Source organism: Hemicordylus capensis, chromosome 1, assembly GCF_027244095.1.
Source record: "Hemicordylus capensis ecotype Gifberg chromosome 1, rHemCap1.1.pri, whole genome shotgun sequence".
Classification (NCBI taxonomy): Eukaryota; Metazoa; Chordata; class Lepidosauria; order Squamata; family Cordylidae; genus Hemicordylus; species Hemicordylus capensis.
Genome location: NC_069657.1, coordinates 399,186,479 through 399,200,083, shown reverse-complemented (window position 1 = coordinate 399,200,083; position 13,605 = coordinate 399,186,479). Strand labels below are relative to the sequence as shown.

General features: G+C 41.7%; 1 protein-coding gene across 2 annotated transcripts in view; it reads right to left on the bottom strand.

Moving 5' to 3' along the window:
• DNAH8 (dynein axonemal heavy chain 8) overlaps positions 1 to 13,605 on the bottom strand; it is a 390,116-nt gene that overhangs the window by 25,105 nt on the left and 351,406 nt on the right. For both annotated transcript variants that reach the window (XM_053305243.1, XM_053305251.1), the window contains one exon: positions 4,930 to 5,090. In XM_053305243.1, coding sequence (XP_053161218.1) covers positions 4,930 to 5,090 — 161 coding nt within the window. The remainder of the gene's footprint in view (positions 1 to 4,929; positions 5,091 to 13,605) is intronic.

The window sequence follows — 13,605 nt, the reverse complement described above, 5'->3', positions numbered from 1 at the left end:
AAAATTTATTCCTGATAAGTGAGCAGCTGAGGTAGCACAGCACTGGTAGAGTGAGCTTTTAATAAGGTTGGAGGTTGTATGCCTTGTTTCTTATAATAAGTAAAAATAAGTTGGACAAGCCAGTTAGAAAGCGAGGTCATTCACACAATTAAAAACTGTGTTTTACCCCGGGTTGGGAACTCTGTGTGCTCCCAATTTTGACCCGGCCCTGCAGAGGCCCATTGGGCATGTGCAGAGGCCTCCAAAATGTCCACCACCATGAAAGGTGGGCCTGGAATGGGCTGAAAATGGCCCGAACCAGGTTATTTGGACAGTAACAGAGGCTGGCAGGGGGAGGGAAAATCTCCAGAGAGACACACACACCCATGGCCTCACAGAAGCCCCCTGGAGTGGCGGCGGCGAGTTATTTTCTTTTTTTACATTTTTAAAAAAACTTAGAACCCCCCAAACAGGCCAGGGAGTTCAACCCGATCTTGAACTGAACCGGTGTGGGGTTTCTGTCCAATATCAATCCATCAAACTGGTCGAACAGGTTCAGAATTGAACATGTTTGCACATCCCTAAAAGGTAGGAGGAAAACCTGGGAAGAGGTGATTATGTGGAAGCAAGGTAGGAGGAAAATCTGGGTAGCTTTTCCTCCTACCTTGCTTCCACACAGTCACTTCTACCCAGGTTTTCCTCCTACCTTGTAGGGATGTGCCCTATATTTTTGGGACTTGAGATTATCTTGAATATAATCCCCTCCATTGGTCTTTCTGAGAGGCAGGTTCTATCACCCCCTTTCCCAATAGATCTTGCACTTCTGTTTTAAGTTAGGAGTTGTGTGGGTGTATTTTACCCCCATGAAAGGGCTCGTGGTAAACTCTATTGTGTATTTGGTGGAGATGATACTTAGCACCCAGGCTTCGGATGTAATGCAATGCCAAGCTGGAATTAAAGTCGTGATGGAAGTCCTAAGGGTAGGTAAAAGATCCAAGTGGTCAAAGGCTTTGTTTGGACTGGTACAGATGTTTGGATTTCTGCTATTGCTTCTGCTTCTGCGTATAGGCCGTAATAGGTATCTTTGGCCATAATGGAAGGACTTTCTATAATCCCTGCAATCTGGTTTGCTGAACTGAAATTTTGGCTTATTGTATTTTTGTACCTCTGACAATGTTACTGCAAAGTGGAAGAAGATGTAAAGATTTTTGCTGTAATTTTTGATTTCTTCATTTTCTCTCCATTGTATTATCTGGAATCTAGATGATTCAGTTCATCTGGGAAATGAACAAGTCTTCCCCATCAAAGGGGAGGTTTTCAACTTTGTCTCTCATATCCATTTGGAGAGAGAAAGAGTGAAGCCAGGCATGTCTGCGTGGAGAGATAACATTTGCCAAGGTGCAGGATTCTGTTTCTGTAATGTGCTTAGCAGTACTCGGGTGTTGGTGAGTAATATCCGTGAATTTTGACAAGACTTCCTTAAATTTAGATGTAATTGTTTCTGGAGCACCCTTGATGTCTTCTTTGAAATTCTCCCAAATTGAGTAATGGTATTTGGCCATGCAGACCATGTAACTGGCTATTTTAATGGACATCAAAGATATGGGGTAAATCTTCTGACCCACAAGAGTTTAATTTTCTGCCTTCCTTTTCATCAGGGGCAGAGTGCTCCTTCCCCCAACTTTTTTACCATGGCACAATCTACTATTAAGGAATTAGGCACAGGATGTTTAAAAAGAAATGCACCCTCTTCTTCTTGCACCCTGTAGAAATTTTCAAGGCGTTCAGAGGTCGAGCTAGATGGCATACGCCATGCTGACTTTGCTGAGTTTACTACTGCAGTCAGCATAGGGAAGGCTGCAGGATGAGAGATTCTAGAAGAAGAAATGAAGTCATAGACAGTGTCCTTCACTTCAGGTAGCAGAGATTTCAGTTCCAGGCCAAGAACTTTGGCCATTTCAGCCATTCGGATACAATAAGATTTTGTATCTTCTGTGGGAAAATTAGAAGGGTTGTTGGGAACATTTTCATCAGGCGACGGGTCTGATAGGTTTTCCATGTAGGTAAAATTGTCATCTGAGTCAGATGTGGAGATATACAGGTGGACCTCAATATTTGTGGGAGTTCCGTTCTGCAGCTGTGCCACAGATATGGAAACCACAAATGTAGAAGCATTGATCCCTATGGGATCACGGGGGTTAGGTTCCCGGTCAACTATTTTCAGTCGAAATCGGCCAAAAATCAGCCCATTATTGGGGGGCGGCACTCATTATCAGTTTCTGCCACTCTCCTCAAGTTGCACTGTGCACCCCAAATGGCCCAAAATTGACTGAAAATCACCAATTTTCCTTAGCAATCTCTGCCACTCCCCCCAAGTTGCACTGTGACCCCGCTAAAATGGCCAAAACCCGGCCGAAAATTGGCTGAAAATTGCTCAATTTTCGCAGAGTGGGGGAGATTCTTACTTTGCTCTGCTGCTCTCCCTGAGCCATTCTGTGCCCCAAAATAGCCAGAAATCACGGGGGGTTTGTTTGCTTGGTGTTTTTTTTAAGGGAGCCATTTTGTGGTTCCGATTCCTAAAATGGTGGGCAGAAATGATCTCCATGATAATTTCTGGCCACCCCTGACTTGTGAATATGTGGGTTCAATGTGGTTCCCCACCCCCACATATGCCAAGGTTGGGTATCATTTTCCCGACTGCAGATACGCGAAAGCACAGATAAGGAGGTCCACCTGTATTCATCATCTGATTTTTCTTTTTCAGGAACAAAGGATTTTTCCTGACAGAGGAAGGAACTTGCAGATCTGGAGAGGAAGGGTGGGTTGTCTCTCTCGCCCGCTATATAGGAAGTTATGTAAGAGAAGGGGAGGGTCTAGTGGTCTCCTGAATGATGAATCACACTTCTTAGACAGGGCTTGTAATTGTGCATTGAAAGTCAATTTCATCTTCCATAGTTTAAACTCTTCATAGCCATAAAGTAGTGAAGGCAAAGGCATATAGAAAGGGTCACTGAATCTTCCTACCTTTCTAAGATAGTCTGGATCAAGAGCACCTAGTGAGCTCCAATAGTCCATCCTCCTTCTATACGAGGAGTTTGAAGGAAGTGAGAGATGATACCTTTCTTTCCCAGGGTGATTTGAAAAATACAATGGGGGACAAGTAGGTGTCACTCTCACAGGTGAGGCTGATGGTGTTTTGGGGATAAGCAGTGCACCAGAACCAATGTCATCCTCAACATAGAGTCCATGCAAAGAAAAATCCTTAAAGGTCAATCCAGAAGGTGTTGGACATAGAGACCCCAGGATGGAGTCAGTGTCCTTCAGGATAGGGAATTCCTTCAACAATGACAGTGTGGAAGGAAAGTTGATGCTGAAATCAGGTGACGCAGAGACATTTGAGGAAGCAAGTAGTTGCCTTCCTAATTCAGACACTGGCTCAGTCAGCATCAGAGTCGTTATCGATGGCATTGAGGTTTTCTCTATGGAGGAAGCAACTGATACAATAGGCATCAAAGTTGTTGCAGGAGTCGATGTTGGTCATGATGCTGGAATGTGAGATACCAAAGAAAATGGTCTATGGAGGGACTTTGGCATCGAAGTTGACAGTGTCAGAGTCAATGTCAATGAAGTTTTCTGATGTTTAGTGCGGGATGGAGAGTCGTCATCATTTTGTTTATGCTTCTTGTGTTGTCTATGATGTCCGTCCTTGGAGACATTGTAAAGCTTTTAAAAAGTCTCTTTCAAGGTCTTAGCTGGGGAAGTTGCTGATACTGATTGTTTGATTGTTGATGGACGGATAGTGTCAGTGTCAACCATGTCAATGGTAACAGGGACCATGGCATCAGGGTCAGAGAGTGTAATGCTTGTTCATACAAAGCAGCCCTTAAACATAATTATCTGCTTTTCTGGTTTGCTTTGAAAAATACATGCAAATTTTGCAGCTTTGGACAAAATGGTTGTCTCCAAAGCAAAGTAGGCAGAGACTGTGTGTGTCAGATGAGGGAAGCATCCTGCAGCATGAGGAACATCTCTTTAAAAAATTTTTTTGCATCCATCAGTACAAATACCAAGAAAACTAATCCAAATCATAAGGCAAAGAGTAGAGATAAAGTGAACTGCAGTAGAAAAACTCAGAATTCTAACCATGACTCTTTTCCTTTCATGAACCAAGCAGAACTGAGGAGTGAATTCTGAGGGATGCACAATGGCAGTGGAGGAGGAACTGAGCAAAAGGGTGCTCTGCTGCGGAAGATACCAAGCATGTTTGGCACATGAAGGGTGGAGCTACAGAGTGCCTTGGGGAGCTTGAAAATCCTTCCATGGGGGCTATTACGCAGGTACATAACCTATGTTGTGAAGGCTCCCAGATCACCACAAAGCTAAAACAGTTAGAAGAACATAGATAGTTATTTACTTAAGGTTGAAATGTGACTCCTTAAAATATATCAACAGTTTCTCTTACTCGGGTTCAAGGGGTCTTACCCCGGAGCAAGGACTCCTTACTTTGAAACTTACTCTGCATCCTTGCTCCAGAGTATGGGAAACTATGGATGCCATCGAAAAGGACTTCATGAAAACTACCAGAATAACATTCATCTCTTTAATCAAATTTTAGCTTATAAAAAAAAAAAAATCACCTAAACTAGTTAGCATGATTGGGTGGGATCAAAAAGTGATTCAGAAATAAAGTTAGAGCATTCAAGAAAAAAAACCTTGTATATTTATAGGATTATCACAAGTGAATATTTTGAGAATCATATTTTTCAAGCTTGAAGCTTTAATCTTCAAGAAGTTCACAGAAGCTTCCTTAAATTTTTGAGTTCATATAAATACCAGCAATTTCCAGTAACTTTGTTACTTTGTTACCCAAAATATACAAAAGACTGTAACTTACAGGAAAAAACCCATACTGAATCTCATCTTTACTAAGAATGTTTTAGACCCACTTACGTGATGTCTGCATTAGGATGGAGACCAAAGACTTCTGGGCTGTCCATGGCAGGCATTGTTGAAATATATTCATGATACTGTTCCAGAGTTTTGCACACTGGAATTTTATATCCAGTGTAAAAACAAAATGTGTGCTCAAACATCTTTTCGCTGAACCAGACCTGTGCAAAGTAGGGAAAAAGTTAGCGTTTAAGGTAGCAATCCACAAATTACTTCAGTAAGGGTAATGTGGTGGTTGGAAGATATATTGTTGAAAGGTGTGTGTGCGTGTGTGTGCACACACATGCACTCATAAGAAGGATGGAAGGAAGCATCCATACTATATGTGGGAAGAAGGTAGAAACCTCTTCCCAGTGCATACCAGCACCTTAAATTATACTCATTAAATTTATAGGCCATTTTACCTTGTCACATAAGGAACTGATATGACTTTTAAAATAATAGTAATGGCAAGGGGTTATATTAACCAGTCTAGAAAGATATATTCAGGACCAACCTGTCCGGGGTGGCTCAGGAGTTCATAGCGGCCATAACAACTATGGGTCTATCCCAAGTGGTCTCGGGACCAACACACATTGCTGGTCACATGCTTGATTTGGTCTTTCAATCTGATCAGGGTGGTGTTCCGTGGATGGGGTGATTTCCCCATTGTCATGGAGGGACCACCATCTGGTTAAGGTTGGACTCACAATCACTTCCCACCTTTGCAGGGGCAAGGGACCTATTAGGATGGTCTGCCAGAGAAGGTTATTGGATTCAATAAGATTCCAAGAAGCCTTGGAGGGATTTAGTGTTGGCTCTGCCGGCGATCCTGTTGATGCCCTGGTGGATATCTGCAACAGCAAACTCACTGGGGCAGTAGACATGATCGCTCCTAAGTGTCCGCTCTGACACACTTCAAAACTGACCCCTTGGTATATGGAAGCACTACAGCAGCTGTAGTGGTGAGGTAGATGACTGGAGTGCAAGTGGGAAAAGACTCAACTTGAATCTGACAGATTGAGAAATAGAGCGCATTTGAAGATCTATGCTCAGACAGTACGTGTGGCAAAGAAGCAATTCTTTTCTGCCCGTGTGGCAAAGAAGCAATTCCTTTCTATATTGCATCTGCAAGTTCATGTCTAGTGGAGTTTTTCAGGGTTGTGAGAGGGCTAGTATGTATCCCTCCTCCCTTGAATCAGAATCTGGAACCATCGATTACCCAATGTGATGTGTTTAATGAATTCTTTGTGGTAAAAATATATTGTATTCAGGCTGACTTAGAATCCATATCTACAATTAATTCAGTATCTGATGTGGAGGTGTCCAGCGACTCCACTTGTGTGGTTAGGTTGGATCAGTTCCAGTTTATGACTCCTGAGGATGTGGACAAGCTGATTGGAATGGTATGGCCTACCACCTGTTCTCTTTACTGAGAACAGTTTACTGAGGCAGATGGACAGAAGATGAGAGATAAGCTAAGAGGAATGGCTCACAAACAGCGTAGAAGACGAAACTCTTCAGAAAAAGGGAAAGCCTCAAAACAGCACAAAATTGATGAATTACTAACCTTGAAAGAAACAGAGACTGGTAAGCTCCTTTCCCACAAGGAATCAATTTGCAGCCCTAGATGGGGTGGGGGGCAATGTTACAAACCACTGATTTACTGGAGTCTAGTGATTATGTTTGTTTGATGGCAGAAGATTTACAAGGGGATAAACTCACAAAAAAGGTAGTTCTGATGTTTCCCCCCAGTTGGAATGTTTTGATCCTCTTGTACAGCAAAGTTTTCTAATTCAAAAAACAGTGGGGCTTGTATTTACAAAAATCATGGCTGTTGTTTCAAAAGTAGATATCTTAAAGAGGCATTTGATAAATTTGCAGAAACTCTTGCCACTATAGGGAGTGGGGGGTGGAATAAACTGAATGATGTAGGTTGTAACAATCTCATGCCAAATGGTCAGAAACCAGGAGGTGCTCAAAATTCCAATTATGAGGAAGGGAGTAGCTGTATGAACAATTGTTTGAGAGTATTACAGCCAAAACAAGTGATATTACAAATATCCCAGAATTGGAGGAACCATGGGTGGAATGGTTGGAATGGTTTTTATTCAATAACTCACTCTCTTTTTCCATTGCTTCGATGTCAAGTGCATTCCCTGAAACTCACTAATATACAATATCTTCCTGGGAAATCTGGTATTAAGAGGATCCTTCTGACCTTTTCTCAAACCACGATTCCTCTCATGCTCATTAAACTAAGGCCACTCCTTAGGACATTTGAGATTCAAGTTACAGGGGTATTTTCTGATGGCCCACCTCGGCCATTAATACCAGGCAGAGCTAAGGAGACCAAAAGAAAAAGTCCAGAGAGAGAAACTACTATGAAAGATAAGGCCTCTGCAACTATGGCCTTGAAGGAGCGGGGAAATTTAAACACCCACACTCCTACTAATAAGCAAAGGTAACTCCCTTCTGAAATCCCTGAAGACATGGAAGTTAACTCCTTGTTTGACCTGCAAATGACTGAACAACAGAAAATCAGTGACAGCATTAAGGACCTGAAAGACTCTTTAGTAGCTTTTAAAAACATGGCAGAACCTCTGTCTGTGCATCATCCTCAACAAGAAAGAGACGTAGCTAAACTATCAGTACAATGCTCTTTGTCTGAGCAGCTGCCCCAGGAGAAGGAATTTGACATCATGCCACTACAGATTCCCTTGCTTGTGCTGCTGCTACCAGGAAGCTGACCGCTTAAAGCCGGACCCCAGCTGAGGTGACAGAGGGATCAGAGGCTTGGGAAGAGGCATCGATTCAGCTGGATCTGACTACTGACAGCATGGAGGACTATGATGCCGACTCTGATGCAACTCCCAGTGTACTGGAGATGACAGCAGAAGAAATTAAGCAAGTGGCCTTAGCCTGGCAGAGTTATATGGACTGCCTTTCAAAGAAGCTCCACAAAACAAAGGATGATGCTGTCCAACCTGATCTATTCCATCTGAAATCTTTGCCAGATCAGGGACAATTGGCAGATGTGACTTGGCCAGACCCCCAGGAGACAACTTCTACTGATTGTCATTTGGTGATTGCTATTGATTCATCTCCTGCTTTAAATAGCCTTCCAGTTATGCCAAGTGAGGAGCCCCTTGCTATTCTGGCAACAACCTCTGGCATGATGCAGAGCACATAGGGCCCCAACTTCCTCACACTCCCTACAGGTTCCAGAGACATTCCAACCTCAAGAGGACATCACTTCAAAGATTGTCTGTACAAAATTAGAAAGCAAAGGGACAGTGGTCCTTAATTGCTCTCCCGACAAGGATGCCGCTACCTCACCTGCGAAACTGGGTTGTATAGACCCTTCCCTTCCAGTGGATTGACATTCTATGACCCTGTGTCCCCTACAGCTCATCTGCTGGAATATTGCTGGATGGGGCAATAAGAGATATGATCCCAGTTTCATGAATACATTAATTATGATATAGTGCTGTTGCAAGAAACCAGGATAATAGAGGATTTTGATTGTCATAGGTTTAATACTTATACAGTAAATGCTGTAGTTCAGACTCTTCCAGCATGTGATCAAATGGCAATGGCTATTCATATTCATCTAGGTACTAGCAATATGCTGCTTATTAATATCTACCTACCCCTGCAGCAGCTAAAAGCCCAATGTAAGAGTAACTGGTACAACTTTTTAAAATATATTGATAGTATGTTGGCTGAATTTTCCACAGCATATGTGCTAATTGGGGGAGACTTTAATGCGAGAATGGGGTCTGATGATATGGCTTTATATGCATGATACCATCGTTGCTCCCCTGATTTATGTGAAATGAACATCTTGCCGAAGCATCAATTTAAGGACAATGTCTCAAATTTTGCTGGATTTTGCCTGGTACAGCTGGCCTATTGCTCAAACTTGAACATTCTCAATGGGGCAATAGATGGTGATATCCCTGCAGAATATATTTATTGGGGGGCTGGGATGAGTACAATTGATTATATGAGTGTCTCACATAACATGATCCATCTACTGACTTCTTTCCAGGTGATATTGGGCCACCCAGAGAGTGACCACTTCCCAATAACTTTAAGCTTAAAGCTGTCTGAAGTTTATGTACATCTTGATAGTTACCATCAAATTGATCTGGAAGGGGAACGTGCTAATGTGCGGGTTAAATGGACGGCAGAAGTGAGCAAAGTAGTTACCCACCTAATTCAATCAGACAGGTTACAGCAAATCAAGGTAAATATAATGAGTGACAATGATAATAAGCTAGAAAACTTTAAGAGTCTCACTAATGAACTGCAGGGGCTCCTCAGAAATAAAGAAATGAGGACTAGGCCATCAGAGGGTCCAGACGCCACAAATGCACTGCAGATGCCATAAATGCACAAGCCCCGTGGTTGGAAAAAATGTCAATATAAACAATTACATTTAGATTAAAAAAGGAAAGCAACTAAAGAAAGCTGGCAGCAACTGATAGAGGCTGTAAAATCCAGAGATCCCCCCCCCCCATTCTTGTATAGTGTGACACAAAGATCAGGCAGCAAATTGGAAAGCCATATATCTGCGGCTGTATGGGACGCTCACTTCCATTCATTATACCCACAACAAAGTGACTCAGTGGACCATATGTCCTTAGAGGCAGAGCCATCCATGCAGACACTATCAAACTGGTCACCAGTATCTATTGGGGAGATGAAGCAATTTATTGGACAGCTGAAAAGGAACAAGGCCCCTGGTCATGATTTCATTCCTGCTGAAGTATTCCAATCCAATATTGACGGGTGGGCACCAGTATTGGCAGCACTCTTCACATATATTGAGAAATCCACCCATATCTTGGAAGACTGGGGTATGGCAATTATTGTCCCAATCTATAAAAAAGGGCGAAGGAAAGGCCCTGCCAACTATCGCCTGATCAGTCTTTTGAATATGGTCAGCAAGCTTTACACAAATCACCTATTTGTGAAGTTCTGTGATTGGCTAGAAGATAACAATATTCTAGCTGAAGAACAAGCAGGATTTAGATCAGGAAGATCTACAATAGATCAAGCACTGATTTTGCAACATCTAGTGGAGAAATATGCACATGGTTTTAAGATCCCACTTCATGTGGCCTTTGTAGATCTAAAGTCTGCTTTTGACTCCATCCCTAGAGAGAGGTTATGGAAGAAACTATTGTTAACTAATACTGATAAACGGCTTTTATTGATGATATATAGGCTGCATAATAATACCAAACTGAGAGTGATTCAATCCCTACAATGCGAGGAGTCAAACAAGAGTGTGTGCTTGTCCCATTATTATTTAATTACTATATCAACTCAGTAGTACAACATCTTGATAAAAAAAGAGTTCCACCCGCCTAAATTAGCACATAGGCTAATTTGTATGCTGATTATATGGTTATTCTTTCACTGTCTGTGGTAGGGATATGAAGAGCCCTAAAATATTTTTTGCTATTCTGTGAGGAGGAAAAGCTGCTGATAAATTATCAAAAGACAAAAATAAGGACCTTTGCCAGGAGAGTTAAAGACGATAGCTGGTACATCAATGGCAACAAAATAGACCAGGTACACTGTTTTAGCTATCTAGGAATAACCTTCCATTCTTAAGGTCGGAGAGATGCACACCTAGATTGTGCTTCAAAAGTAGCACAGAGGAGTGCCTCGGACATTATATCCTACTATCATGCCAAAGGAGGGTGATATGTCCCTGCAGTTTTGAAATTATTTGAGGCAAAAGCAGTGGCGCAGCTACTATATTTTTAACATTTTAACTTTTGTAAACCACCTTGGGGTTGTTTTTAATGAAAGGCAGTATAGAAATTCAACAATAAAAATAAATACTATATGGTGCACAGTTGAGCCCTTACTTCAACCTTGCCCGGATAAAGACAGTACAATCTAAGTTTCTAAGATCAATTATGCAAGCCCCTAAATGCATCTCTAATACAGCATTAAGACTGGAATTGGGAGTCATGCAAGTGGAAACTCGAGTGTGGATTACTACCCTTAACTATTGGCTAAAGGTTGTATTCCCCTGCTAACTGGGCAAAGAGGCACCTTTTACCATGGTGATTCTCTTTATTTATCAGGGGGAGAGTAATTGGCCCTATCCACACCCAGCACAGGACCTCCAGTGACTGTTGCTGGTGTGTTTCTTATGTTTCTTTTTAGAATGTGAGCCCTCTGGGGACAGGGTGCCATCTTATTTGTTTGTTATTTCTCTTTGTAAACCACCCTGAGCCATTTTTGGAAGGGCGGTATAGAAATCTAATTAAAAATAATAATAATAATATTCTCACCAATGGGTCTGGCCCCACTGATGCTTGAAGGCATTTGCGCTGGCCCGCTTTGATCTGTTGCCCTCAGCAGTGCTATATGGTAGATTTGGTGGGATTCCTTATTCTGAATGTTACTGTCCATGTAGTACAGAGGCCATAGAGGATGTGGGTCATGTTTTATTATACTGTTATTTTTATAGGGATTCACGTGAATCATTAATTTTACCCTTGATTAAGGACTTATAGGCAGAGGAGATGAAGATTACATTTTATTTCTCTTATCAGCCCATCAAGCCCACGTTATCTATAATGTGGCTAGGTTTTGTGTAATAGCAATGAATATACGATGGCATCTAATGAGTAATCTACTGGAGTAATCTACTATACTTAAAGTTATTACTTTAAGTATAAGAGCATAAAGTTATTACTGCTATATTATTCTATAGACCTGATTTTGTGCTAACCTGCCCCCCACTTCTTGCTTCTGTACTGGACAAGCCTGTAATATAGTCTCTCTCTCTCTATGGCAACATCATTTTGTACGGGAATAACCTCTCTAAATGCCTGCCTGGAGGTGGTAATGGACTGGATGAGGGATAACAAACTGAGACTGAATCCAGATAAGATGGAGGTACTCATAGTGCGGGGTCGAAACTTGGGAGATGAGTTTGATCTGCCTGTTCTGGATGGGGTCACACTTCACCAGAAGGAACAGGTACACAGTCTGGGGTTGCTTCTGGATCCAAGCCTCTCCCTGGTTTCCCAGGTTGAGGCAGTGGCCAGATGTGCCTTCTATCAGCTTCAGCTGATACACCAGCTGTGTCCATTTCTTGAGATAAACGACCTCAGAACAGTGGTACATATGTTGGTAACCTCCAGACTGGATTACTAAAATGCGCTCTATGTGGGGCTGGCACAGTATGTAGTTAGGAAACTACAGTTGGTCCAGAATGCGGCAGCCAGGTTGGTCTCTGCATCATCCTAAGAGATCATGTCACTCACGCATTGAAAGAGCTACACTAGCTGCCGTTAAGTTTCTGGGCAAAATACAAGGTGCTGGTTATAACCAATAAAGCCCTAAATGGCTTAGGCCCTTGGTATTTAAGAGAACGTCATCTCCACCATTATTTATTTATTTATTAAAACATTTTTATACTGCCGAAAACTTACGTCTCTGGGCAGTTTACAACAAAATAAAAACAAAATAAAACATTAGTTAAGACAAAAATGGGGTGGGGGGGACACACACATTACAACAATTTAAAAATTTAAAATAATATTTTAAAACAGCATTAAAACCAATTAAAACATTAATTAAAAGCCAGGGTGAAGAGATGTATTTTTAAAGACTTTTTTAAAGCTGTCAGCAATGGGGAGGCTCTTATTTCACTAGGGAGCGCATTCCAAAGCCTTGCGACAGCAGCAGAGAAGGCCCGTCCCTGAGTGGCCACCAGACGAGTCGGTGGCAGCGGCAGATGGACCTCAGATCTCAGAGGGCGGTGGGGTTCATGCCAAAGAAGGCGTTCCCTTAAGTACCCAGGGCCCAAACTGTCATGAATCCCACTGCCCATTGAGATCATCAGAAGAGGTCCGTCTGTAGTTGCCACCGGCTCGTTTGGTGGCTACACAGGGACAGGCCTTCTCCATGGCTGCCCCAAAGCTTTGGAACGCGCTCCCTGCTGAAATAAGAGCCTCCCCATCTCTGACAACTTTTAAAAAGTCTTTAAAGATGCATCTGTTCACCCAGGCTTTTAATTAAATATTGTTTTAATTGTTTTAACATTGTTTTTCAAATATTGTTTTAAAAAATTTAATTGTTGTAATGTTTTAACTTTTTCTGTTATCATCTATAATGTTTAACTAATGTTTTAACCTTTTTGTAGTAATTTTTTTTTTTTTTGCTTTGTTGTAAACTGCCCAGAGACGCAAGTTTTGGGCAGTATAAAAATATGTTTGATGATGATATTAATAATATGAATTAATAATAAATGTTGATTTTAAGATAAATATAAAGCCATGCAATAAAAGAGCCTGGAGCTTTCCCAGAAAGCTGGCTTTACTCTGAGTTTACTGTGAGGCTTTACTGAGAGTTTGAAGCTGCCCCCCTCCACACCCCAAGATGAAAAAGTGGATTTTTTTTAACCCCAGATATAAATCAGGCTACACTTTAACGTGTAATGAAAAACTGTTTGTGAAGTGCTCCCTGATAGCTTGCAAGGACTTCAGGGTAAATTTGGCCAATATATGTGAGTGCACACCTCCATTCTGGAGGAGATGCAAACTAAAAGCTGGGTGTGAAAAACTTTCAGATGATTTCATTCTTCTTGATGATATCCTAATAAAATGTCAGCATATTTTAAAAAGCATTCTAAAGTTTAGAACAATTGAAATCAAATTA